Raw genomic sequence first — 27646 nt, 5'->3', positions numbered from 1 at the left:
TCTCATGTTCAAATGCCGTTGAAGCACAGACCATGTTGTGCGGCTGGCAACCCACCCAAACCCTAAGAACTCAGCCCAAATCCCACCACCAGACTCAACTCTTCCGCTTTTCTAAAAGAACTCGAGTTTTAAGCCTTTGTTACACTCAGGGCATCCTCTGTGCTAGTGATTTCTTGTGATTGTAACACCATCAGGAGAGGCCTTCCTGGTGGCGCAGTGGTTGAGCGTCCGCCTGCCGATGTAAAGAACAGGCGTTCGTGCCCCGCTCTGGAAAAATCCCACATATGCGCTGAGCGGCTGGGCCCGTGAGCCATGGCCTCTAAGCCTGCGCGTCCGGACCCTGTGCTCCGCAACAGTGAGAGGCCCGCGTACGGCGCAAAAAAAAAAAAAAAAAAAAAAAAAAGGTGTGTCGGGGGGTAGGATTTATTTAGATCTGCAGTTTCTAACCAAGCCCAGCCCTGAGATGCCTTTTCTTTGGCCCACACAGTATTGATAACGATAATCTGAATTAGACTCGACCCTTAAAAATTAGGGGATTTCACATTTAAAATATCTGGCTTTTCTTGAAAAATCAGAATGGCAACAGCAGGCCCAGAGTCCTACAGGCAGCAAGTGCCCCCTTCAGGTGAGACACAGAATCTCAGGTGTGCCCTGGTCACCACCACTCCCTATCGCCCGCATCCAGCCCCTTCATGCACATAACTTAGCACCCAGGTCCCTTGAACACTGGACTTTTCAACCTCTGAGCTTGAAGGCCTTTTAAGTCTCTAGAGGCATCAGTTTTCAATCCAACCTGAGCTGAGCTCACACTTCTTTTTTTGAGAAACGCCAGAAGGAATAGACAGAAGCTCGTTTTCCACATTTCTTCTCGAAGCCACAGCCACTGCTTTCTAAAAGGCCCTCTCTCAGTCTTTGCCAACAAGTGGTCCTTTGTCCTCCTCTCTCTGCCCCAGTATCTCCGTAATCTAAGGTGGGAACACGACAAATTAGAGAACTGTGCTCATTCTGCCTGGGGCTGACTCCGAAGGGGGAGGTAAGGGCAGCAGAGCCCTTCTCTGCCTGGCCCTCAGGCCTGTGGACCCGAGGATCTGAGGTTCTCCACCGGTTCACTCAAATGCTGTTTGATTCTGTGCTCGGCCCTGGGGGCTCCCAAATCTCACCTCAGCTTTCCCAAGGCTGGTGCTTAGCACAGTTGGCCAAGTGCCATGTGGGTAACAGGACAGACTTACAGTAGGAGCGATGTTTTACCTTAGTACAGGTGCCAGAGAATGCATTTTCAATACCTGATTCATCATAATAGGAATCAAGGAGACACAGTAACGTGCCTCTCAGGGTTTAATTCCTTTGCTCCAGCTGAAGGCTCTTCTGAAGACGGGGGAAATACACCTGTAACGTTGCTACTGACGTGCACCAAGATGGGCTCAAGGGTCAGGCTTGTCCTTGGGCTCCTGGAGCACTTCCTGGCCCACATCCCTCACCCTAGGGTGGGTCCACACTGAGGGGGATGGATACAGAAGAGAAGGAAGGCACCAGTACTTCCTCGGGGCCTGGGGAACGAGCCAAGGGCTCACGTGTTCTTGTAAAATGCACTAACGAGGCTTGGCACCAGGAGAGGGCGTCAAGGTGAAGCCCTGAGGATCCGCGCAGGAGAGAAGCCAGGGCAAGTTCCACCTGCTCCTGGAGTCTCCAGCACGTTGGTGCCTTACAGGCTCCAAGTTTCTTCAACAAGAACCCCATCGAAGCATCTTTTAGTTCCAGTATTTCCCAAGCCAAATTACCAACAGAATCCAATGTTAATGAAGCATGTATTAGTCTCCTTCATGAGTGTTCTGCCAACACACCTTGGGAGATGCTGGTGCTGTAGAAACAATACTGGTTCTGAGTTCTCGTTCTGGCTTCTCAATTTACTGTGTGACTTTGGGCAAATTATTGTCTCTCTGATCTCCACCTCCTTTATTATGTGATGGAGGTCATAATACCTGACCTGCCTATGTTTCAGGTGAAATGTGATCATATTTGGAAGTTTTTGAAATCAGAAAGTACGCAGCAACCCTGCCGATCTGATTCCCTAGGCCAGAATTAGGAATTCTGTTTTATACACACACAGACCCACACCCTCCATTTGGGGTCTACCTGGCCCATCAGAACAGGCGGGAGAGACAAAGAGATAAGCAGTTCCAACAAAAAGGGGAGAGGCCTCAGATTTCGCATTTCAGGGTGGCTGATGTTCTGTGCGGAAACCCGTGCACACATTATTGCACTGGATCCTTACGAATACCCTGCGAAGGAGGCTGTGTCTCTACCTTACAGACAGGAAAACAAACTCTGAGAGGAGTTAAGTAACTTATGTAAAGCCACACAGCCTGAGAGCAGAGTCAGCCTGGGTTGCAGCTTTGATGACTCAGAACGGATGCTGGGTCCTGGGCACCTAGAAGGCACGCGGCCAAGGCACCGATCATCAATCTTACAAGACTTGCTACTGTTTCCTCCGTCCGGACCTCGCCAGTTTCCATACCTACTAGACACACCAAGACAGCGACCATCGAACATTCCTCAAACTTGTGCAAAACACAAGTGACCCAAGAGATCTCTCGTCTTTTTTTTTTTTCTGAAACTGGGACAGTTGTGCGGAAAAAAGAGGTGACAGAAGTGCTCTAGCTGAGATTTAAGAGACAAAACTACAAGGCAGGCAGTGCTGATGATTCAAACGGACCAACTGCAAAAAGATGTTTGAGAAAATTGGGGGATCTGGACTGGGTACTGATGAATTACGGCTTATTTTGGTGGCTGTGAAAAGGCACCGAGGCCCTGTAGGACAATGCGTTCTCCAGTGCAGGGGTGAAACGACGTCTTGGCTGTCATAGGGGTGGGGGGTGCGGGGTGGGGTGGGGGGACATGAGGGACTTCCCTGGTGGCCCAGTGGTTAAGACTCTGTGCTTCCAATGCAGGGGACACAGGTTCGATCCCTGGTCGGGGAACTAAGACCCCACATGCAGTGGGTGTGGCCAAAAAAAGGGGGGATATGAAAATGTAGCAAAATTTTGGTAATTGTTTTAGGTGAATGATGAGTAAAGGGCACCGAGTAGCCAATTCTCTCCGATTTTGTGGATGCTTGAGATGTTTCATAATTAAATAACAAAAAGTTGATTCAGACACTGGATGTGATACCAGTCTTCTTGCGTCCACTCACCCACACTCAACCTCCCATCAGCGCCGGCTCCTGCAGACCCCTTAACTGCTAAAGCCCACTCAGTACTCGAAATGCAGCCCACCCTCCTTTGCAGCCGGCCCTGGCTCCCCTGCTACTGGACTGCGTTGTCTACGAGGGAGATGCAATGGCACAACCGGGGTGGGGGAGAAGCACACCCCAGCTTTGCATTTGCAGACACATGCCCCCTTCCTTTCTTCAGCTGGAAAGTGAACACAAGAGCGCCCACCTTGCAGATCACTTGCAGTGGGATAATCCGGCAAACTGCTGGACACGGGGTCTGGCTTTTGCTAGATGCCCAATAAATGTTACCTGGCACTCCCATGATTAATCTCTCAAGCTGATCACAGCACTTTCCTGCTTAAAACCATCAGGGGTTCCCTGCAAAGTTCTAGGACAAGGTCAAACTCCTGACTTAGGGCACCCACCTCTTCCAGGTCCAGCTCCACCTCCTTTCGCATCACTGCTTCCCTCCCTCGCCTCTGTCCCTCTGCACCTGCTTTGCCTCAACCTGGGAAGTTCACCTCTTCCTTGTGGCTCCCGGGTCAGCCTCTCTGAAGGGCTGCTCAGGCTCCCAGGCTGGGCCAGTGCCTGCTCTCTGGGCTCCCGTGGCCTGCACATCTTTACCCTGGCACTGATTGCACTGGACTGTCATCGGCTGACTCACCTGTCTCCTTTAGCAACCTATCAGCTCCCTAACCAGCCTGGGGTAGATTCTCTCCCAGGGGTCTACTCTCTACAGTCGATAAAGGGTGAGTTTACCTGACACTCCACTGGGCAACTTGGTTTCCAGATTGTATTTCAGAAGAGGATACATTTTGACTTCCGCCTCAGGGCCTTTGCATTCACTAGGCATGAGTCTCCTGGGATCTCCTTAAAATGCATTCTGACTCAGCAGGTCTGGGGCCAAGCCCGAGATCGTGCATTTCTGACAAACATCCAAGTAGTGTCAACACTGCAGGTCCCGGGACACACTGATAAATGACTCACTCCCAACCTCAGCCGGGCTCCAGCCAACTCATCCTTGGGTCTCAGCTCAAACATCACTTCAACAAGGGCTTTCCCGACACCTCACTTCAAATGAGACCACACTTATTCCCTCCTAGAGCCCAGGCCTCACGTCTGCTGTGTGAGGTCTCCCAGACCAGCACGGAAGCCCGAGGCGGTGCTGGAGGAGTGTGCCTCTCGGTTGAAAAAAAAAAAGCCTTCAAGCCCCACACCCACATTTACTCCTGTGAGCTTCTGGCACAAAGTCTCTGAAGGGGGCCTGCTTGTCCTCCTGAGGGAAGAGGGCATCCAGGAGGGTGCAGAGGACTTCCTGCCACACTGGGGATTCTGAGGACTTACCAGACACCCCAGCCCACCCTGGCCAGACTCAACTTGAAAGCAGATCATCTAGAAAGGCCCACCACAGCTGTCCCTTCCCCTGGGGCTGCTTCTTGCCCCCCAACCCTGCAGCAAACCCACCAGCCACTGCTCGAAGAGATGCCCCCAGCTCACGATTTCTGTTTCAGCAAAATTAGGAACAGGTGAGCGGGGATGGCACATCTCGGTGAATGAACTCCCAGAATGAAGCTCACATCACACAAATCGCCCAGAACCCTGCGGGCTGGTCCAGCTTCCCGTCCTGTCCTGTCCTGTCCCCTCCCTCCAGCCCCCAGAAGAGCTCAGGGCCTTGCCCTCCACCCCTGCCGCCTCCCGACAGAGTGCACCACTGCCCACCCACAAACAACCAAGAGCAGATGCCCCTACCCGGGTCGGGATGCCACCCCACCCCTGGATGTTCAGGCAGGCCGGGCAGGGAGCCTCCCCTCCAGGCCCGGCCTCTCCATCTCCAGCACGCTGAAGCTCCAGGGCGGGACCATGTTCTCTAGGACAGTGATGGAGGTTCATTTTGAATCCTTTCTTTATTCCATCACAACAGCCTACCCTATCGTCCTATCACCCTAAAGTCTCCACCTGTGCCCTAGCTCATCTCTCCTTGGCCACAGCGGTTCTGAAGAGGCAGGCGGCCTCTCGGAGGCAGAGCCTCGGATCAGGGTCTGGGAGCACCTGGGAAACGCTCCTGCCTGCCGTCCTCGATTTGGGAGGAGAAGGCACGGTGACGCCCAGGCCCGCAGAGATGCTGTTTCTCCCTGGACGGGATGGCAGATCAGTCGGGCTGAAATGACGTCCTCGGCAGGGTGCTCGGCGACAGTTCTCACTTTGTGCCACAACAGAAAGAAAAAAAACCAAACACCAACAGTCCCATCTTCAGCTAAGCATTCCTCAGATGACAATAAAACAAAAAGGAAAAGTCGACGTGATTTGGCAAAGGCTTCTTAAATTTTAAATTAAAAACAGAGAAAAACATTCACACAGAAGAGGTTCAACTGTCTGCTTTGAAGAAATATATTAAAGAAGGTGAAAAAGTTAAAAAAAAAATCAAACCCCAAATAATGGTAAAAATAGATGTATCCTCTGTAAAATTCTGGACTAATCTACTGAGTCATTCATATCTATTCAGTATCAGAGCATAAGGTGAAATACCAAAGTATAAAAAATTAAAACACAAGACAAACCAAAACACCTTGACAGACTGCCTTTGAGCAAGCCCACCGGGCTCGCAGCTGGCTCAGGCTCCAATGCCGAGTGCTGGAAGCTTCGCTGTCTGGTCCCTGCCGCGCTTGCCCTGAGCAGACCCTCAAGGCCTTCAAAGTTCTTCCCTGGCCCTGCTCAGTTCTGTGGCATGTTCTTCTATAAACTTGCTCAAATGGTCCAGATCTCTGTTTCCGTCCTCAAATTTAATTGGGTTCTTTTTGTCCCCGCTGGGGGAGAAGTAGATGGTGGGGAAGCCCTCGACTTTGTAGCGGTCGTTGGTGACGTCGTTGGCTGTGGCATCCATCTTGGCGATGACCAGATTCTTGTGTCCCTTGTACTTCTTGCCCAGGGCTGTGTACACGGGCTCCAGCTGCTTGCAGTGCCCGCACCACGGCGCGTAGAACTCGATGAGGACGTCCTTCTTAGGGTCCATCACGATGGAGTCGAAGGTCTTCCCCACCACGACCTTGACCGGCCCCTTGTTGTTCTTGGGCACCGGCTGGGATTTGACAACTGGCTTCAGTTTTCCTGCCGAGGAAAGCAAGCAGAGGAGGAGTGTGAGAGCCGAAAGGCCCCGACCCTGGCGGCTCTGACTGGACCAGGCAGTGAGGCTGGCCTGACGTGCAGGACATGGCAAGTCAGACGCTGCCAGGGCCAGCCAGGGCCTTGTCTCCAGAAGCCCACCGCCAGTTCTCTGGTTTCCTCACGTCTTCTACTTTCCCAGTCCCTGCAAAGGCCAGAGAGGGTGCAGGTGGTTCCCCACAAGGCCTAGCAGACGCTGGGTCCTGTTCAGTGAGGCCGTCACAAGAGATGCTCCCGATGCAGAGGGGTTACTAGGAGGGTGGGCGCCGGGGGCTGGAAGCCACGGTGGGGAGTAGACTGAGCAGAGACGGAGGAGGTCTGCCCGCCAGCCGCCAGCACTGGGGACCCGGGGCCATGTGCTCAACCAGATGAGAAACACACTCAGCTTGATGCCAAAGCAAATTTCCCTCATACATGAAACTTACGCCTAAGTCCAAAAGCCTGTTGTACTTTACATATTTTAAAAATAAGGCTTCTTGGGCTTCCCTGGTGGCACAGTGGTTGAGAGTCCGCCTGCCGATGCAGGGGACACGGGTTCGTGCCCCGGTCCGGGAAAATCCCACATGCCGCGGAGTGGCTGGGCCCGTAAGCCATGGCCGCTGAGCCTGCGCGTCCGGAGCCTGTGCTCCGCAACGGGAGAGGCCACAACAGTGAGAGGCCCGTGTACCGGAAAAAAAAAAAAAAAAACAAAACAAAAGAACAGGGATTCTCCATCCCCATCTTCCCATCTCTCGGGTCCAGGAGGAAGCCTGGGCCAGGCCCCCGGCAACCAGCCGGTGGGTCCGCGGAGGTGGAGGATGGGGGGGGGATGGGATGGGGAGGGCTCACCTTTCTTGAAGGCGCTGACGAAGGCGCGGAGGGCGTCGGCATCGAAGTCGTCGGGCTCCATGGCGAACCTGCGGCCGCCCTCGTCCAGGATGGCCGCGTTCACCTCCTCCCCACTCTCACTCAGCCCCAGGTCCTTCACCTCCGTGGCGAAGTCGTCCTCGTCGGCCACGGCAAAGGTGTACTCGGGGAAGTCCTTGGCCACCTCCAGGACCTTGTTCCGCCAGAACTGAGTGGCTGAAAGGGCACCGAGGGCTGTGAGCCAGGCCACAGCGGCTGAGGCTCCAGATGCCGAGCGCAGACCCCGGACCAGCCTCGGGCCGCAGCCCAGGTCCCCTGCCCGCAGGCAGGTTGGGGTTGGGAGCTGGCCTCACCCGATCGCCCCCGCATCTCTAATCTAAGAGGGCCCAACTCGACTCGAAGCTCCCCTCTTGCTCAAGCAGAGAGGGAAGGGGGAAGCGACACAGCCCGGGAGGAAAAAGCCCCTGAAGCCGTAAGTAACCACACACCCCAGCCGCCAACCCGGGCCTCACCGACGCGGTAGTCGAAGCTGAAGTCCACGCCATAGTACACGACCACCAGGGGGCGCTGCGAGTAGCGCTTGGCCTCGTTGGAAGACTTGCGGTGGCCGACAAGGGGCAGCGTGTGCCTCAACACGTGCTCCTTGATGGCCGAGCTCTCCGTGGAGTCCTGCAAAAGGGGGCAGGTAAGGTGCAGCTGTCTGTTGCTGTCGATGGGAAAAGCCATTTGCTCCAAGAGACGGGCACAGGGGCCCCACTCAAGTCCACCCGGTGACGCTGGGGCCCCTCCTCCAGGGAACCCGAAGTGAGCCTCTCGGGCAACCACAGAGGCCGCGTGCCCTTCCCTCTGGGTGGGGGCCTGCGGTCCAGGTCAGTCAGGTTCTGCTGGGAGAAGGCCCGGCTCCCAGATGACAGTGGCGCTAACACGGGCTACACTGGGCACAGGGTCCCACCTTCCCCTGGTCTGATCCTCACAGCAGCCTCTCTGGGACACTGCACGGACGAGGAACACGGTGCCGTGATGCGAAGCGCCGCTGGGGCTCCGAGCTCCGCCTGGTGAAAGCCTGCCCCTGACTAGCCGCTACACCGAAGCCGGGGGCAGCGGTGCGGGCAGTGTCTCTCAGGAAGAGCATGGGGGCCACACAGCTGCACGTGAGGGCAGCACGGCCACCTCGCTCTACAGGTGAGGAAACCGAGGCCCAACGAGGTGCGGCTGCCCGCCCAGCAGGAAGTGATGGATGATCACTGCTCTCTCCCCCTAGGGCCCATGTCCCATCTGCAGGGATGGTCAGGAGGTGGCCCCAGGTGGCGCTGAGAAATGGCAGGCTGGGCCAGGTGGGAGGAGGCAGCAGGGACGAGGCAGAGGGCAGCTGGGCTGTGGGGTGTCTTTCATCAGGACGGCCCCTGGACCAACCATCACTCAGGAGGTGGGCTCAAAGCCGAGGGACCCAGGACAAATGTGCTCCCGAGCTGAGCGCCTGGCACCCGCGGGCCCGAATCAACTCAAGGCCAGAGCCCTCCTCGCTTACGTGTGCAGCAAACAGGCTATCCCATCACAGCAGTGCTGCCTGTGCTGATTTTACACCTGGCTTCATCTTACCTGTCCTGCCCTTGTCTTCCCTTTGTCCTAATTTTTAAATCCATTTTTTAAAAGTCGCATTTTATCTGTTGTGTGAATTTTTTTACAAAGCAGCCTGAAATAATTTTTGCAACCAAGACGGTATATAAATAATACCAGAAGAGCAAAGTAGCAGTGATGTGTACAACAGACTGTGGATCTCAACCTATTCAGGTCAAGGACCCCTTCAAGAATCTACTGAAAGCTGCAGACAGCCCCCCTTTCCCAGGAGCATGCACACCATACAGAACTGTGCCATCAGGGCCCCTCTGTGGACCCAGAGTCAATATCTCTGGATGCTAAAAAGCTGGAGGGCAGGGGGAGAGATGAGACCACCCCCATATGTCCTGGCTGGGGACGGAGCACACCTGCATTTTCCCCTTAGTCTGCTCCTAACTGGTTGTAGGACCTCCAGTCTGTTAGCTCACTTCTCTGCATCGTTCTATCAAATAAAGTATTTGGATTCAAGGTGTAAGGTTTTTTCCAAACCTGAAGATCTGTTCAGTGGAGTGCGGAGCCCCTGTGAAGCACTCGGAACACCGAGCTGGACCCAGGCTCACCCTGGGCTGGGAACTCCCTCCGCCCCTCTAGAGATGACTGTGTCACCCCCTTAGGAAGACCGAGAGTGGGGGGACATAGAGGAAAGAAAGGCCAAGTCCACATGCCATGTCCCACAGCTTCACCCAGTGAACAGAGAGGCCCGTCATCGCTTCGTAGGCCTCAGTGCCCAAGCCACCTGGCGGCAAGTGAGGCTTGGCTCAGACCCAGCAGCCAGCACATCCTGGCCAGGAGCCACACCAGCCACGCAGGCCCCTGCTGGCCTGCCAGGAGCTATAAAGACCGGGGGAATCCTTCTGGCAAAAGCAGGTGGAGCTCTGCCAGGGGCCAAGGCCCCACGACCCACGAGGTATGTGTGACCCCAACCCCCGACCGCCGTCCCTCCCGCGAACCCTGACCAAGAGACCATGCCGATGGGATGCCCCGGGGCTGGCATCCCTCCCCCACCTGGATGTCCATCACGTGGCTCTTGGGCTCATATTTGGACTGGAATTTCTCAGGCTGCATGATGACCAACTTCCCCGGGGAGACTTTCAAGAACTTGGCTATTTCAGTGTGGAAAGTGTGGTGGAATTTGTAATCCTCTCTCAGGTGGTTAGCTGAAAAATTAACAGAACAACAAATACACGATTTACTAATGATCTAGATTCAACTCACTACCCACCATCAATCAAAGCAAACGCCCAGAAAATAGTGTTCTTAACCACAAACGCCGTGTGGACTATATCCAGAGCTGAAACACTTGAAAGGAGTCTGGAGTTTACAACCTGGTATAGATGTAATCCCTTAAAATCTATAGATCTTGGAATTTATTTTAAAAATAATCTTCACAGAAAAACTCAGAGCTAATTTGTCAGGCGCTACGGTCAACTGCGGCCTCTGATGCTGAGAAGCACATAACCCTGGACAGACAGCCCAAATCCTCCTGCGTCCGTCACAAGAGCCCTCCATCCCCACAGGGAGTTTTCACACCCAGCACCCGTCGCAGGGCCCTGACTGCTCCTCCTCGAGTTGCTGGGTGGCCTGTTTGTGGGCTGCGGTTCTTTTGCTGTACATACTTTAAATCTCGGGAAACTCCCAAATGCACCCCCACTGACTGAGGATACTCTAGAACAGGGGCTGGCAATCTTTTATGGAAAGGACCAGACAGGAACTATCTTGGCTTTGTGGACCCCACGGTCACGACGACCCCGCTCTGTGCTGACCAGCATGCAAACCATCCAGTGTGCTGTGTTCTAAGGGAACTTACAAAACCAGGTGAGGACCAGATTTGGCCCGTGGGCCGGCCTGTCAATCCCTGCCCCGGACCCCCCAGGGGAATCACCTCAGTCCCTCTGCTCTGTCCTCGCTGAGGCATCCACACGCACCCTGAGCGGAGTGTGTGGTCCCAGCACTGGGTGAGGCGTCGCCCCACCCGAGGGCAGCCTCTGACTGGCTATACATAGGGACAGGTGGCTGAGGGCACAGTACGTGTCTTGCAGGAGGCAGGGGCGACCTGGACAAGCTCACAGCTTTTGGAAGCGGAGACAGACTTCGACTGAAATCGTCATTTTCGACCTGCCGACTGTGTGACTTCAGGCCTGCCAGTGACTCACCTCCCCGAGCCCCAGTCCCTCCTCTGTAGAAACAGGACAGGGCACCTCTCAGACCACTGTAAGAATGAAACAAGGTGGCCCACCCAGAAGGCACACCCGTTCTAAGCCGCTAGGCGCCCCGGGTATTTGTTATCAGGTGGCCCTGGGTGCAGAGACAGAATCAACTCAAGAACTTCCTGCCCACCCTCCACGCTCACAGATCCCTTCCTCCCGCCAGCCTCCCCTCTGCTCCTGCCCCATCAGCTTCCCTGTCATCCACGCTACATCCCCAGGACTGTCTCTGGCTCCTTCCCCCGAGTCTACACCCCAGGCCCAGTGACCGTCACCCCTGCCCGAGCCTAACCTGACCGGCCACGTGGGGTCACACGTATGTCAGACTGGAAGTGAGGCAGCTGGACGGGCAGCACCGGGCCCACCCAGATGTATAGCACCAGAACCCACATTTTTTTTTTTTTTTTGGCAGTACGCGGGCCTCTCACTGCTGCGGCCTCTCCCGTTGCGGAGCACAGGCTCCGGACGCGCAGGCTCAGCGGCCATGGCTCATAGCCCCAGCCACTCCGCGGCACGTGGGATCCTCCCGGACCGGGGCACGAACCCGTGTCCCCTGCATCGGCAGGCGGACTCTCAACCACTGCGCCACCAGGGAAGCCCCAGAACCCACATTTTGACAAGATCCCCAGGGGTCTGCATGCACATAAATGTGTAGGTTTGGGGACTCCGTGGCTGCCTGTGGCCCTGGGTGGGCTAGGGGACCCCTCTGCAAGTTTCTAGCACAACTGGGTGACAAGGTTACTGACTGAATCAGTGAGGACCGAGGAAGCACAGAGTTTAGCTCCACTGTATGTTTCACAACGTTACTCTGCATTTGACAAACGCACAACCGTGACCGCGCAGCAGAGGTCAGCACTAAGTGGCAGGCAGATCGTAACTGCTCCTTCGACGCAGAAAAGCGAACTGTTTTGGCGTGTGTGACGTGGGGTGAGGGGCGGAGGGCATTCAGGAGCTGATGAGGACCAAGAGGATCCTGACCGTCCCTGAAAAGCCATCTTTTGTTCATGGCCTAGGGACCGTCTGGGGAGCGAGGACGCCAGCCCCCACGGGACACCACTGACAGCTGCTGGTGATAAACTTTGCCTCCCGGACCGGCAAGACCAGCGTTCAGTGTGCAATCAGCATCCCCAGGCACTTTGCTAAGCACTTCCTCCAATTTATCTCAACTAATGTAACAACCTTCCAAGTAGGACAGGTCACCGTGTTGGACGTGAGATCTCCGAGCTGATCAAGTCACTGACTGTGGTCACGGTATTCGAACCCTGGCAGAGCCAGGACTCGAACCCAGGTCTGATGCAGAAACCCTCACTTTCCGGTCAAGACCCTACCCCTGGCAGAGGGACTGGATCTGGGAAGGGGCCCTGGAAGGGGCGGGAGGTAGACAATGACCTTGGATGAACTTGACTGTGCCCCTCCCCTCCTCTCAGAGGTCAGGAGGGGGACTGTGCATCCCTCTCATCTATTTAGTAAGAGATCATATCACCCACGTGCAATTAAAGCAACAGAGAACCAAGCCCCAAGCCGAGAAAGGAAAGCCTGTTCCCATGTATGCAATCTCAATTCTTCCATCAAGCCATCCCCTAAGTCGATGCCCAGGAGTTTTATACAAAAGCAGCAGACTCCCCAGCAACCTCAGACAGCCCGGGCCTGGGCACTCTGCCCTGCCCAGCGGGCCACTCCTTACCAGCGTCCTGGTACCGCTGGTAGGCTGGGTCGCTCTCCGCCTTAAAGACCCCAACGATGATGACATCGTCTCCATCCTTCAGGAACTCCTGGACCTGCTTCAGGGCCAGGACCTGCTTGGAGGGTGGCCCGGACTGCTCGATCATGTAGTCGACGATCCCTGGGAGCAGAGCACACGCCTGAGGGGCCGCTTGGGGTTGCAGGGCGCTGTCCCCACAGCTCTGCCGGCGCCCACACGCACCAGGAGCTTCCCTCCCCACTGAGGCCAGAGGAGGTGGCAGTACCGTATTTTTCCCGTGGGCCGTTGTAATCAAAGGGCTTTCCCTTGCGGAAGATTTTCAGGGTGGGATAGCCGGAGACGTCGAACCTCTTGGCCAGGTCTGTCTCTGCGGTGGCGTCGACCTTCGCCAGGGGGATTGGGGGAGAGCGCTTGCTCAGCTCCTTGGCGGCCTTCTCATACTCGGGGGCCAGTTTCTTGCAGTGTCCACACCTGCGAGAGGAAGCAGTTCTGTCAGGGGCCTGTTCTGGTGTGGATGCCACCTGCCAGGTAAGTGAAGCGCAGAAACCCAGCCTGCGCTCCGGGCGACTGGAGAGATCCGGCCAACCTCGGGATGCCCCCGGGTGAGGGCGGAGCCCGGGCCTTCCCCAGGGGCCAGCAGGATGTGGCCTCCTCCTTCATGGAGGTGGGGGGACACACACAACACACACACACCCGAGACATGGGTGGACAGGGGCATAACCGTGACATGGGGTAAGACATGGGAAAGGCCAAGACAATTTTCTTGGTTGGAGAGCTGGGACAGGTAAGGATACCAGTCAGTGGTGACTTCACACAGGACGTGAGGGTGAGCTGGGACACAAGGGATGGGCAGGAAGTGGATGCAAGCCTGTGAAGGGGGCGGTGAGGGGAAGGGACAAAAGGCAGGAAGCTCTAGGGGCCCTGGGGCTCCGGCACAAGAAGGGAACACGTCTTGAGTGTAAAGCAAGAGTCAGGGTCAACTTCCAAGATTCACTCCAGAACAGTCCAGAGCAGAGACGAAGACAGAGAAAACCAAGGTTCAAACATCTCAGGAGGGAGGCAGCAAGGCCCGGGGGGGAAGCGGGCACTGCCTGGCGCACGGTCGTGTCCTCCAGCTCCGAGGGGCCCCAGATCGTTGGGTGGCCCCCCTATGTGGCCCACGTGGCTTACTCTCCCCTGCAGGCTCCACGCTTCAGGCCTATATCTTAGCCTCATCCTACTCCCCAGGAAAGACTCTGGGAAACCACCTCTCTCGGAACACGCAGCGCCCCACTCTGCCCACTTGTGCACGGCGGGGACTTTGCGCCCGCCTGCTCTTCGGCTAGCCCTGCCTCACATGCGGGGGTCTGTCTCTGCCACCTCTGGCCCGTGCCTGTACCGAACACAGGACAGGCCTGACCAGTATCCGATGACAGGTGATAGACACCATCTTACCACGGGGCATAAAACTCCACCAGAATGATGCCTGAGTCATTCACCACCTCATCGAAGTTATCTTTGGTCAGCACGAGTGTGACTTCTGGTGGAGGTGTCCAGTTGGGCTGGGAGATCTCTTTGACCTTGGCCACAATTTCTGGAAGAAACAACACAAGACTGAGCACATGCAGGCCCCCGCTCCAGGGGTGGCAGGTGATGAGGGGCGAAGAGAGAGAGCGGGGCCACAGAACAGGACCCATGTGATTTCCTGAAATCCAATCACATCTACAGCCAGGGCCACTCTGCACAGTTAAGAGCCAGAGGCCCACTGTTTCCAGCAGCCGTCCGTCATGGGTCCACTGCCACACGCACCCGCTGCGGACTGCTCGAGACAGTCCAAGCCCAACCCGACGAATGAGACTTCCGTTCCTAACACGCCAGGGTTCTAACTGCACTTGAACCCCGAGAGGTCATCTCCCAGTGTTTGACCACACATGCCTATTAATAGTTTTGGGGGCATCCTCTTAACTCGTACAAATACATATGTATTTAGACACGCACATCTAGCACTGGCATGTTACACGCATCATAAAACGTAACCAAACTGGAGAAAAATGAAAAGAGAAGCAGCAGCTCCCACGCCGCTCAGGCTGCACAGACTGCAAACGGCCCTTCTGTGGCCTGCTTCCCCGGAGATGGATTCAACGCCAGGCCTGGGACACTGAATATATTCTCGCAAAGCACTTTCCAAGGGGTTCTTAGGAGCAGTGGCTGCAAACTTTTTCTCTCCTTTTTTGCCATAGAATCTACCAAGGAGCCAGGTCTGAGACCCACTGCCGCAAAGCACGAGCTTTTAGACTGGAGCGCACAGAGCAGCACGTGCTGGTGTAGGCAGAGCCGAGGCCCTGGGGCCATCAACGCAGGCGACCCCCATTATTAAGACGCACTGGGAGGGCTGGTGCCTGGGGAGGCCACTTAGGCAAACTCTGCTCTCAAGATTCCAAACTGGGCCACGTCCCTAGCTGGCAGGTGTCAAGCGCAGACCTCCAAATATACAAGTCTGTCACAGGACAGACTCTCGTACCAATTCAAGGGAACCTTGAGATCAAGTCCCCATGACCTCACACTCCGTGATGAGGAGCCCAAGGCCCAGCAAGGGAGGCCCTTGTGGGGGACACAGGGCTACGTGATGGCAGTGAAGACCCCAAACCTATTCAGTGCTATTTCTACTACGCTATACTGGGAATGGAAAATGCAGCACAGAGCAATCCTTTTTCTTAAGTGATTAAGAGATACGCTAAAGGCTACCACAATGTTATTTTCTCATTCATTTAATGAAACTTATTTAGTGTCTGATGTGAGCCAGGCAGGGACCCATCGGGCCTGGTTTTAGAAACACTGTCTGGCTCCGCACACCAGTGGTTCCAATGTGGGGCTCTGGACCTGCACGTTCGGCAAGCCCTTAGAGCTCGCAAGAAACGCAGGTTATTGGGCCAGACCTGAAACTTAGTGAATCAGAAGCTCTGGGCTGGGGCTCGACAGTCTGTCTAAACAAGCCCCCTCAACCCCACCCCACCCCATCCCACCCCCCGTGAGTCGGATACAAGCTAGACATTCAGAAGCACCGCTCCAGCGCACTACCAAGACCCATGACCTGTAACACACCAGCTCCAGACCTTGAGTTTCATGGTCGTCAATGGAAGAAGATACCCCCTCCCATGCAAGGACAAGTTTACGTTGATCCAAGTTTCCGCGAACATTCCATCAGGGATCACTCCCCGTCCACTCAGCTTGGCTTCCTTTCTAATATCCAAATTCCCCTCCCATCACCCCCTCCACTTTCCCTTCCAGGGGGAGGGAGCCCTGTCCCCGACTTCCACCAGCAGCTCAGAAGCCGCTCACCTTCCTGGGTCCTGGAGCCCTCGTAGTCGACAGCCTGCCCCTTCTTAAGGATCTTGATGGTGGGATAGCCACTCACGTCAAACCTACTGGCCAGCGCTGATTCCGAGGTCGCGTCGATCTTGGCGACAGCAATGGGAGGGTCATTCTCCCTCAAGGTAGTGGCGATTTTTTCATATTCTGGAGCAAACTGCTTGCAATGCCCGCACCTGAGAATTAGATTTCGGGAAGAAGAAGCAGGTTAACTGTATCCATGGAGACGTAAATCCAGCAACGTGCACACCAACAGGGACACTGGGACCAGAAATGTTTGCAGTTAACAAGAAACACAAAACAGGGAGGCCAAGGCAGCTGAAAGTCAAACAGATCCAGGTTCGAAACTCAGCTCTGCTGAGGGAACAACATGCTTTCAACATCTCTACACCCCAGTGTGAGGAGAAAACTCTTCCTGAAAGATGCCGTCTTTTCCACTCCTCTCAGAAGCATACGGCAGGGTTTTCCAGAGGCTACGTGATCGACGATGATGTCAGCATTCTGATGTGAACATGTAAGAGGGCTACTGTTATTTAAAGATGGCCTTTTCTATTTCTCAGTTTTAATTCCCGATACGGTAACTACTGATAAACATGACCCACATAACAAGCTATTTGAGGTCCTCAATTATTAAATGTTAAGGGGTCCTGAGAGAACAAAACGTTTGAGAACGGCTGATCTATAAACCAGGAACAATGTAACCTCACAGGCCTGTCCTAAGGTCTGTTTAGATACTTTTACAAAGCATCTCACACTGTGCTAGACAAACAACGTAAGAATATCTTGACTATTTTTTCTCCGAAGTGAACCAAGGAGGGCAGGAGAAAGGGGAAAAAGAAGACGGGATTATGAGATGGAAAAAAACAGCAGAAGAGAGGTGGGGGGGAGGAGCCCAAGAGTCATGACTGGCTTCCCCGTGAGGGTGAAAGATGGGAAAAGAGGGGCTGCTCCCCCAGGGCCCATGCACCTTTCCTATGGGAGGCCCCAGGGGCTGCACTGGGCATCCACCAGACTCCGGGCAGGAGGAGGGGGTGGAGGGCGGAATCTGTAATGAGGGATGCGCCTGTCACCCACGCAGGTCTCTGTGTCATCACAGCTCGTTAGCCACCCCCAGCTGTAACCAGCAGAGGACGTGTTCACATTTTTAAGCACTGGATCTGAAACGAGCGGGGGCCCGCCGTCTGCGAGGGCTGGCTCGTCGGACGCTCAATGCAAATTGGCAGAATGCTGAGCTCCTGGCGCTCCCGAACCAGGAGTCTGGGTTCCTGCACCCGGACACTCCCACCCTGCGGGGTCCGGATGACTCTGAGGGGTCCAGCATGGGACACAGAGGAACCCCTGGTCCATCTGGCTGAGGGGGGTGGAGCGTGGGTCCTCACCATGGAGCGTAGAACTCCAGCAACACCGTGTCTTTGTCAGCCACAAAGTTATCAAAGTTCGCGTCATTTAGGACTGAGACACCGTTTTCTTCCTTAACTTCCAAGTCATCACCGTCGTCCTCGTCCTCTTCCTCCTCCTCGTCTTCCTCCTCAATGGCATCCTCTTTCTTAGAAGAATCTGTGCAGAAAATACCCAGACTGGTTAGGAAAATGGTGACGCTCCTCCTTAAAAATCTTCCTAGAGGGACTTCCCTGGTGGCACAGTGGTTAAGAATCCTCCTGCCAATGCAAGGGACACGGGTTTGAGCCCTGGTCCGGGAAGATCCCACAGGCCGCAGAGCAACTAAGCCCGTGCGCCCAACTACTGAGCCTGCGCTCTAGAGCCTGCGTGCCGCAACTACTGAAGACCGCGTGCCTAGAGCCCGTGCTCCGCAACGAGAGAAGCCACCGCAATGAGTAGCTCGCGCACCGCAACAAAGAGTAGCCCCCGCTCGCCACAACTAGAGGAAAGCCCACGCGCAGCAACGAAGACCCAACGCAGCCAAAAATAAATAAATACGTAACTTTACTCAAAAAGAAAAAAAAAAAATCTCCCTAGAACCCAAAACCCTCAAAATGGTCACGAGTCCTGCGTGGTCCCTGGGGGCCTCCCCGACCCCAGGAATTTGCATATCGGGTGGTCACTTAAGATTTCACTTAAAGGGAGGTCATGCCTAAAAGATGGCTGAAAACTGACTACAGGTCTAGAATTTAAAGTCTAAAAACTGCAGCAGGACTCGGAGGGCAGGACCAGCCCCCTCTCCAGACGGAGCACCCCCTCCCCGGCCCTGCTCTGCAGGCCTCCAGCCCAGGTACAGAGAACCCGCTGTCCTGCTCCCCAGGCACAGACCTGATGCACCCCTCGGGCCGCCCCGCGAAAGGCTCCTGACCCATACGCACGCTGTGCGCCTCAGGTTCCTCACTTCGTGGGCCCCCCACATCTGTGCTTAAGGGCCAGGCTAACTTTCACACACGTGTTGCTCTTCCTCACCCTCTCTGCTTCCACAGGCAGGAAGGACTGCATCCAATCCCCCCCGACCCCTGCCCAATGAATGACTGACTGCCTGGTCCCCAGATCAGTACAAACAGGAAACAAGTACTGGTCTCAACTTTTCCACCCCGGAGGTTACTCAGGCTGACTTTGTAAGTAAAATATCATGCCCCACACTCCTCCCTTCACATTTCAACCTTTTGCTGAAGGACTGTAACACCCGTGGGGCTATTTTTTATGTGTATGAGGTAAAAATGCCACCCCTTTCAGAAATGGATTAGGATTCCATCCTCCAGAATGAAAAGCTGAGAACCAGCACTTGTTTCCTGTTCATACCTTTGTAGGACGCCCTGCCTGGAAGCAAAGTACTCTTTCCAGAACACAAGCATATGAGCACATCTTATTATCAAGGTTCAACTGAATTTGTTGCTGAACTACAGGTACCAGAAATCCTGAACGGCAGTTCTCGTTACCCAGGTTCCCCAGCTGCTACCACGCCAGCAAACAGAACTGCAGCCAGCACGATTTCATCAACTCCAAAGGCAGAATGTTTCAGAGCCAATTATTTATTTTTGGAGATGCTTCCCAGGAGAGAAACCAACACCGACAGCGGGACTGAGGTCAGGGCTCGAAAACCTGCCCTCGGGATCCGGGAACCCCTGGGACTTGACCAATCTTAGCCGCCCCTGAACTGATCCAGTGCTGGCTCTGCAGGTGCTCAGAAAAGCCAGGAACTGGTCTGGGCAGGGTGGCAGCTTTGCTCGGTATCATTAAAATCTACCAATCTGCACACCAATTGTCAAAAGTAAACCAAAAACCCACCCCACCCACTGAGCCCCACTTTCCTCCACATTGTCCCTTCAAACACCCACTGCTTTTTCCTTTCACATCCTCCCCCCCCACCTTAAGGCAGAAGTTCCTCCATTGCGCGGGCAGGAGAAACGGCTCTAAAATCCAAAAAGAACACCCACCAATTTGAGGAGTACATATCCAGCAGACTCCCATGTTTCTTGGGGCAGGTTACCGGCCCTGCCCACAGTCTTCCTCCTGCCCTCCCCGAGCTCCCCAGCCACCTCGCCACTTCCCTGCTCCTCATCAGGGACCCTGCGGGGTGGTCAGGCCTGCAGAAGCCCCAGGCCCCCAGCACTGTCAGCAGGAGGCTTGGGGAGAGCAATGAGAACCAGGCTCCCTGGACGTGGAGGGGGCAGGACCCAGAGGAAGACAACCTGGGCTCAACCCCAACGCCACCTCTCAGGGCTGTGGCCTCAGCTCGTTTCTTTACACTCACGTCACACTGAATCCCCTTCCACTGGTGACTGGCAGCCAACACGATACACCCAGGTCCTCGAGAATCCTAGGACGTAACGCTTGAGAACCTCCGGGTTTACGCCAGCTGGCTAGGGGCTCCCGGTACAGGAACACTGCCTACAACAAACTTGCAGATAAGTACTAGCTGACCCATGTCGGCCTGCAGAACCTTGTCACAGTGGCTTTCAAAAGGCTAGTCTGACCGCCCCTCACTTGAAAGTCCCACCCAAAATGACCCACATCGGGGCTGCAAACCCGGGGGCTTAATGTGGGGATGTCGTGCAGGTTCTCTGCTCCTGTCGGGGACCTAGGAAGCACCACACGCCTTGCCCCAGATCTGGGTGCTCCCACGGCCCGGAAGGCCTGCTGTGGGCAGTTAGGTAGATGCCCCAGGCAGTGCATCTCCACTCTCACCGCCTGGCTGCTCAGCTCAGTCCGAGAATCAAGTTTACTTGCGGGCAGACGGAAAGACTGGAGGAAGGGTGGAAAGAAGGCTCAGGAGAACTTAATCCTCTCTTCAAGCTAGGAAACACAGCTCGGGGAGGAAGAGGGACTCGGCTATCTGCTCAATCCACAGGGATAAGGTGAATTTTACAAAATAGAAAAGCAAAGATGCTTTCCTACCTACACCCAGCCCGAAGTGGTCTGAGAGCACTATTGGTAATGGGGCTCTCACGATTAAATGGGGGTCCATGAGTTATCCTGGGACAGAGCTCCAAACAATGAATTCATTTCTTGACACTTTTTTAAAAATTGACTTTGAGTTTATAGTTTTAAGGATAAACAAAATGGCAGAACATTCCCTACATAATTAAGGATCCTCAATGGTATTAAGGCATGGCCGCCCCTTTCCATTCCTCCCCAAGTTGCAGACAATCCCCAGGGCTGACTCGTCTGCAACTGGAGAAGGTGCTGGCTCTACATTCCCATGGACTAAAACCCCACACATCCGGACAAGGAAAGTATCTCAGTTTAATGGGGAGACCACTCTTCACTGGGCTTCACTTTTAAAGTTGGACATTCTAGGATAGAAATATATCCAAAGCCTTCCAGCACCTTCTGGAAGGGCGCCATCCTCCCCAGCGTGTAGTCAGTGAAGCCTCTTGCATCATCTCCACACACTGCTTAGCCCATCCAGTAAGGCCCCTCCTGAAATGTAGGCCCCTCCTCTAACCAGGTCACTGCAACCCCTGCCCACCCCCACCAGTACATCTGACAACACTGGATCCTGCCCAGGCTGGACACCAGCGGCTCCTTACAGCATGTCCTCATCTGCCTCCTCAGCTGGCCGGTCTTCCAGTCCCCACCAGGGAGGTGCCCATAAAAGTTGGGTAAATCTTACCATTAGGTCAATACTGAATAGAAAAAGAGAAATTTGTTATCAGATATAACATCATTTAACTGATATGTTTTATGCGCCAGGCACCGTGCTGGGCACTTAAGCACACTCTCTCATCCCCCGAGGGAAACACATTATATGCACTTTACAGAGGAAGAAACAGAGAGCTTTAGTCACTTGCCCAAAGGCACAAGGCTACTGAGTGGAGGGTCCTGACAGCTCAGCTGCTATGCCATGGTGACACATAGGATTTTCTTCCCAGGATGCCCCAAGTTTTACACGGACTCGCTTGATAATTACTTCCCAGAAAGGAAAAGAGAGGTGCAACTGGACAGTTCCCCAGCACTGTACCCAAGTGAATTTCCACTTACTTTAAAATCTAAACCAATCCCAAATGAAAGCAAGCAAGGGACTTCCCTGGTGGTCCAGCGGTTAAGACTCTGCACTCCCAATGCAGGGGGCCCCGGGCTCCATCCCGCATGCCGCAACTAAGAGTCCACATGCCGCAACTACAAGAGCTCACAGGCCGCAACGAAGATCCTGCATGCTGCAACTAAGACCCGGTGCAGCCAAATAAATAAGTAATAAAATAACTAAGAACCTGCATGCCCAGCAGTGAGGCAAAATTAGGGAAAACCCCCTAAGGACAGGGACCATCTGGGGTAGAGGGAAGTGTGGCCCTAAAATAAATCCACGGGATGGGTTACCTGTGATAGAAGCTGAACGTGAAGATCCAGGGATGGGAAAGAGTCGAGGTAACTACTAGAAGCCCCACCCTACCCAACTGCAGAGATTCCCGGGCTCACCCCAGAGGCGGCTACTTCCCAGGGTCTCCAGTGCATTAGTGACCTGTGACCCAAATGACAGACTCACTCTTCCTAATAGCCCTTAGTGTCCACCCATGTTTGCCACCCTTCCAGGCCTCTTAAGAATCCCCGCAAAATAGAATCACTGGATCAGAACCAAGACAAAGCTAGTTTGCTCTTTGGCTACGTTCCAAAAACTACCCTCCATCTCCACTGGTCCTCAAACTTTAAGGTGCCTCCCAAAGTTTACCTTGCCCAGGAATCAATGAAATGTTTAACATGCAGATTCGAGGGCCCACTGCTGCAGTCCGCTTGGGTGTATTTTGGGACTCTGTATTTAAATAAGCACCAGGTGATATGGATAAAGTTCCTAAGACACTTGTAGGTGACACTACTCTCTAGTTCCTGTTGGCAGGTAGGTGTTCTTCTCACCAGGCGCTGGTTTTTAACTTCCCTTTCTATGTGGGTAAAGACTCTTGAATCATTGACTTGCATAAAAGTTACTCAAGCTGTCTAAAAGAGTATAAAGTTCACAGTTCCTTTACACACTAACGATAGAAAAAGGGGTTTATTTATATTGGAACAAACTCAACAGGAAAAAACTCTAGTCACCTAGAGAAAGGCCAGAGAGGAAGAAGTTTAAGACCAGTAATGCGATGCCCTGTTCTCTAGGAATTAGCACTCTTTTCTTGACTAAAACTTTCTAATTTTCCAAGTTCTCTTACACCATTTTTTAGCTAGCCGACTTCAAAGAAAAATGCAGGAGTGGTGACTAGTAGCTGCGAACCTTCCTCCCAGAGCGGGCGCTTTATGGGCAGGGGCCACACTCATCCTTAACTCTCACAACCCAGCGCAGTGACCGGCACACACAGTAAGTGCTGAATAAATGCTCGCAAAAGGAGTGCTATCTCCGGTTTCCAAAAGATGCAAACCAAGCCATCCCTTTCTCCCTCAAACCAGAACCCTTGAGTTACTTATATCCAAACCTACAAACCACAGTTTTGAGACGAAAAATGCTTGCTGCCCGCGGTTGTCCCGAGAGCTCCCACTTGGGGCTTCGTGCCCTCGCCCCTTCTCTAAAATCTGTTTTGAAACCAGAGGGCCCTCTCCCTTCACACTCCCTGGACGTGTTAGCGTCAAAGGCTGAACCAGTTCCCAAGCTCCCGTTCCCAGGAGCGGGAAGTCAGCCTGAACTCGAGGAAAACCTGAGCAGAATCACGGCGAAGGAGCCAGCATGCAAAGAAGGCACTTTACATCCTCTCCGCGTTCAAGCCCCAGCCGCTTCGCCGCCCTCCTCTCCCGGATCTCCCAAGCGATCCTGTCCCCCGCTACCGCCCTCAAACTGCAGCACGTCGGCGGTCCGCGCGGCGACCCCGCCCACAGGCCCGGCCCGCCGCCGCTCACCTTCATCCGGGCCCTCTGCGCTCGCCGCTGCCAGCAGCTGCGCCAGGGCTAAGAGCAGAACGAGCAGCCAGGCTTCCCGGGGCCTCATCGCGGCGGTGCGGAGCTCGGCCTCCTCGCGCCGACGGCCACTGGGCGATCCCAAACCTCTGGCTCCGGTCTCGCGAAAGGAAACGAGAGGTAAGGAAAGAAACTCCCCCCTCCCCGGAAGACCTAGCCGGCAATTGACTGGGGGCGGGGGAAGCCGCGGACCGGCCAATCCCAGCCCGACCTGGGGCTGGGGCCGCGTGCGTCGAAGTGCGCGTCCGAGCGCCGAAGTGCGCGTCCGAGCTCCGCAGCACAGTTCTCAGCACAGATCCTCCTCCCGGGCCTCCTCCGCAGGCCCCGCGGCTCCGGCGTTTAAAGATCAGAGCGCTACCGTGAGGTGCCCCCTTCTGATTGGCTGCGCCGCGGCCTCCAATCAGCGGCTGCCACTCGGTTTGCCTGGAGCGCACAGGCTGAGAGAAGGAGCTGCGGAGAACAAAAGCGGCGGGCAGGAGCCGGAGGGGCGGGGTCGGGCTACGCCTCGGGAGCAATTGGCCGGTGGAGCGGTAGGCGGGGCCTTGGAAATGCGAGGCGGGCGGGGCTCCAGGCTGCTGATCTGGGCAGGAAGAACACGTGTCCTTAGCAGAACGTTGGTGAGACGGTACGTGTGCGCAACTCTGGGGGACGCCGGGGGGAGCTCAAGAGCGAAGCGGCGGAGAGGCCCGAACTAGTCTGTTGGTAGGAAAGAGAGAGAACGGGACTCCGGAGTCGGCTTCTTGTTCGTGGTCTTTTTGGTTTATGCCTGCGCGAATGAAAGTTGGCATTTGTTTCCTGGATTAAAACACAAATTGGCCTAGGGACGGGGGTCGCATGCAGTAAAAGTGAATCTAGAACTAGGATTTGGGGAAGCTTCTCTCTAGGGTTTCATCTATGAGCAGGCCATCAGGTGCGTGTCTGAACTTTGCTTCATGTTATCAATTTCTCCTGATTTTACGCAAAATCTATAGGTTTACACAAGTCTAAATATAGGCTTGAGGTTTCCCCTCTTGACAATTTAGGAGGAAAAAAACTAGATTAAGATAGATAATGATTTTTGTACGTCAAGCCGTGATGTGTTTTAGGGTTTGAGATTTCTTTAACACCTGGGGATTCGTATGCCTGAAGAGTTATGGAAGACAAATAGGTCAAATTAACAAAACTCGAGGGTCCAGAAGTATTTTTCTGTGTATACAGATTGTCAGGAAGAAAGAAAGCTAACTACTCACAGGCTTTAGTAATTAGAAAGTTTTTTATTTGATTTATTAAATTTAATAAATTTCTATTGAACTACAGAATCTGATGGTACTCCCCTCAATTTTGTAGGGCAGGAAGACATTATTCAATTAACTGTAACGACAGGATGAGTATGCACTAAGTGATTTATCAGAATGCTCTGAATGTAGAATATCAAACAGTTGAATATCATTTTAAGAAACTATTTGGGAGGCTTCCCTGGTGGCGCAGTGGTTGAAAGTCCGCCTGCCGATGTAGGGGACACGGGTTCGTGCCCCGGTCCGGGAAAATCCCATATGCCGCGGAGCGGCTGCGCCCGTGAGCCATGGCCGCTGAGCCTGCGCGTCCGCAGCCTGTGCTCCACAATGGGAGAGGCCACAACAGTGAGGAGGCCCGAGTACCACAAAAAAAAAAAAGAAACTTTTCAAAAAGATAGTGTGCCCAGCCAAAATTTTTATCTTTCTTGGTAGTTTCCTCTGAATCCTTATTAAACTGAGGATTGAGAATACCATTTGCCCAGAAGTGGGACAAATACAACCAATTTGACTAAGACCCTTTGTTGATCCAAGGTATGAGAGGAAACCTCTCAAAATGCAGTATATATGTATGTATACAAACACATATATATGAAATCAGTATCATATTACTTGTGAAATTAAAGTAATATTTTCTTTTTAAAAAACATTTAGAGCAATGAACAATGAATGAACAGTTCATTCAACAGCAAAACATTAGTTTATCAAGTTGAAAAGCTCCTCACTTTTTCTTTATCCCCAAATGTCACCAGGTTTGGTTATATGGGTACAAGTAGGCTGGAGACCACTGTGTTCAGGGTCAGAATGGAGAGAGAGATTTTTGTGATTATCTGCAAGATCTTTATAACTAGTTGGGAACATAGGAGGCTGCCTTTAAGACACAGAACTGGCCCCTGGCTTGTCCTCAGGGCTGCCATTTAACACTGTTAGGTTATGTTTATAGATCAATTTGAGCATGTGCTTCCCTCTTCTCCCAAATAGCACTCTAGAGAAGCGGCCTACGGGGAAATAATCTTCCCCATTATATAGTCTCCAGGTGGATCTGTGACAATATCATTACCAATCTTGGCACTTATGTCAGTTTTCACAAGCCAACAATATATGGTCAGAAATCTGTAAACTGAAACCAGGCAGCTGCACATCTGCATGCCCTGAATGCATGAGGCTTATGATCAATCTTTTGGGGGAATTAAACCCTGTGGGATGAAACCATTTCTTTTATGTGCTGGAGAACTCAGGAATGGTCCTGACTATCTTTCCCATGGTTCTGATATAGTCCCCTTTCAGTAGAAAGGGGAAAGAAAAGCTGAAGTTTTCGGAAATAAAGGGATTCGTTTTCAGAAATCTCTGCCTCTTCAGGCAAACACTACTGTAGCCAGAGATACAATCTGCATGTACTTTTCTAGCTTACGTTTTTAACTTAAAATCACATCATACTCATTTTCTCACGCTCTTACGTTGTCTTCTGAAGGAACTGAGCTCTCCCTTGAAGGGTCCACCTTGACTCATGAAGATGAGAGACTGAAATGAGGTCCCAGGCACACACTCAGACCTCCTTTAGCTGCTCAGGCAGCTGCCTGAGAATGCCTACCATATTCGTTAACTCCATCCTGTTCATAGCTGAGACATGGTACTCAGACTCTATCCTTACCTTTTAGGATGTAATGATATTCAGCTACTGCAACTTTTATTGAATCTTCCAATAGCTTGGAGTATTTACTGCCTTTGATGTGATTCAAAACAGCAAAATGTTCACACTGCAAGTGTGGCCAAACATTGAGAATAAGACTAAGCCAGCATTTTTGCAGGAGATTGTCTGTGATAAGACATTCTTTCCAAGTTTGCAAATATAGGTAACTTGCACAGCCATTTTGTTTGTTTGTTAAGCTAGTGGTCTTGGCCACCATTTCTCATTGTTCTATGGTGAACGAATTCTTAAGAAGATGTTTTAAGACTCAAACTGAGGTTATTTTAGTATTATTGTCACCAAATGCTAGGTTCCAGACATTTGGTAGCTGTTACTAAAGAGACCAATGCCCTTGTGGAAATTAAATAGTAAAACTTAAAGACAGAATACCTTTATATTAGAAACAAAAAAATATTTACTGTGTTTGCTGTGAAAGGTTAACAGTAGAGGCTCTGGAGTCAGACCTCACAGCCTTGAGTTTAGACCCTACCAACTTTTTACTCATTCAGTATTTATTGTGTACCTACTATGTGACTAGTGATTTTCAGTGTGCAATCTTGCATATATTTTTGCTATTTTTTAAAAAGATTTATTTATTATATATTTATTTAATTTATTTTTGGCTGTGTTGGGTCTTAGTTGTGGCACACAGGATCTTCACTGAGGCACACGGGATTTTTCATTGTGGTGCGTGGGCTCTTCATTGTAGTGGGCGGGCTTCTCTCCAGTTGGGGTTTGCAGGTTTTCTCTTGTTGAGGTACACGAGCTCAGTAGTTGTGGCTTGTGCGGGCTTAGTTGCCCCGTGGCATGTGGGATCTTAGTTCCCCCAACCAGGGGTCAAACGTGTGTCCCCTGCATTGTAAGGTAGATTCTTTACCGCTGGACCACCAAGGAAGTCCCTATTTTATGCTATTTTAAGTGAATCTTTAAATTTCACTTGAAATTAGAAATTTCAAATTCCTATTGTTCATTGAAAGTATGTAGAATACAATTGATTTTTGTATATTGACCTTGTCTCCTGCAACCTTACTAAACTCACAGCAGTTTTCGTAGCTTTGTTTAGATTCCATTGGATCTTCTACATAAATCATGTCATCTGCAAATAAAAACAGTTTACTTCCTTTTTGTTACGGATGCCTTTCAGTTCTTTTACTTCCCTTATTTCACTGGCCAGAATCTCCAGTACAATGCTGAAGAGAAGTAGTGAGAGAAGATATCCTTGCTTTGTTCTAGATATCGGGGGAAGAATTCAGTCTTTCCCATTATTTGATGTTAGCT

At 52.9% G+C, this 27646-nt stretch overlaps 1 protein-coding gene across 4 annotated transcripts in view; it reads right to left on the bottom strand.

Annotated features, from left to right (window-relative positions):
• Positions 1–23883, bottom strand: part of PDIA4 (protein disulfide isomerase family A member 4) — a 31496-nt gene extending 7613 nt beyond the window's left edge. Inside the window, exons 1-11 of one of the 4 annotated variants that reach the window (XM_032642547.1) lie at positions 21851–23321; positions 21064–21159; positions 17467–17644; positions 16058–16263; positions 14174–14312; positions 13005–13210; positions 12722–12880; positions 9839–9990; positions 7729–7885; positions 7199–7432; positions 5097–6316 (exon numbers count right to left, since the gene is read on the bottom strand). In XM_032642547.1, the coding sequence (XP_032498438.1) occupies positions 5901–6316; positions 7199–7432; positions 7729–7885; positions 9839–9990; positions 12722–12880; positions 13005–13210; positions 14174–14312; positions 16058–16263; positions 17467–17644; positions 21064–21076 (1860 nt within the window). In that variant the 5' untranslated portion in view covers positions 21077–21159; positions 21851–23321 and the 3' untranslated portion in view covers positions 5097–5900. Of the gene's footprint in view, positions 1–5096; positions 6317–7198; positions 7433–7728; positions 7886–9838; positions 9991–12721; positions 12881–13004; positions 13211–14173; positions 14313–16057; positions 16264–17466; positions 17645–21063; positions 21160–21850; positions 23322–23353 lie in introns of those variants that run through there. The other 3 variants (XM_032642546.1, XM_032642550.1, XM_032642548.1) reach the window with 3 other exon arrangements.
• Between the last annotated feature and the right edge of the window lie 3763 nt (positions 23884–27646).

This window comes from Phocoena sinus, chromosome 9 (assembly GCF_008692025.1).
Source record: "Phocoena sinus isolate mPhoSin1 chromosome 9, mPhoSin1.pri, whole genome shotgun sequence".
Classification (NCBI taxonomy): Eukaryota; Metazoa; Chordata; class Mammalia; order Artiodactyla; family Phocoenidae; genus Phocoena; species Phocoena sinus.
Note: the sequence above shows the minus strand (reverse complement) of the source record. Positions and strands in the feature narration are given on the sequence as shown.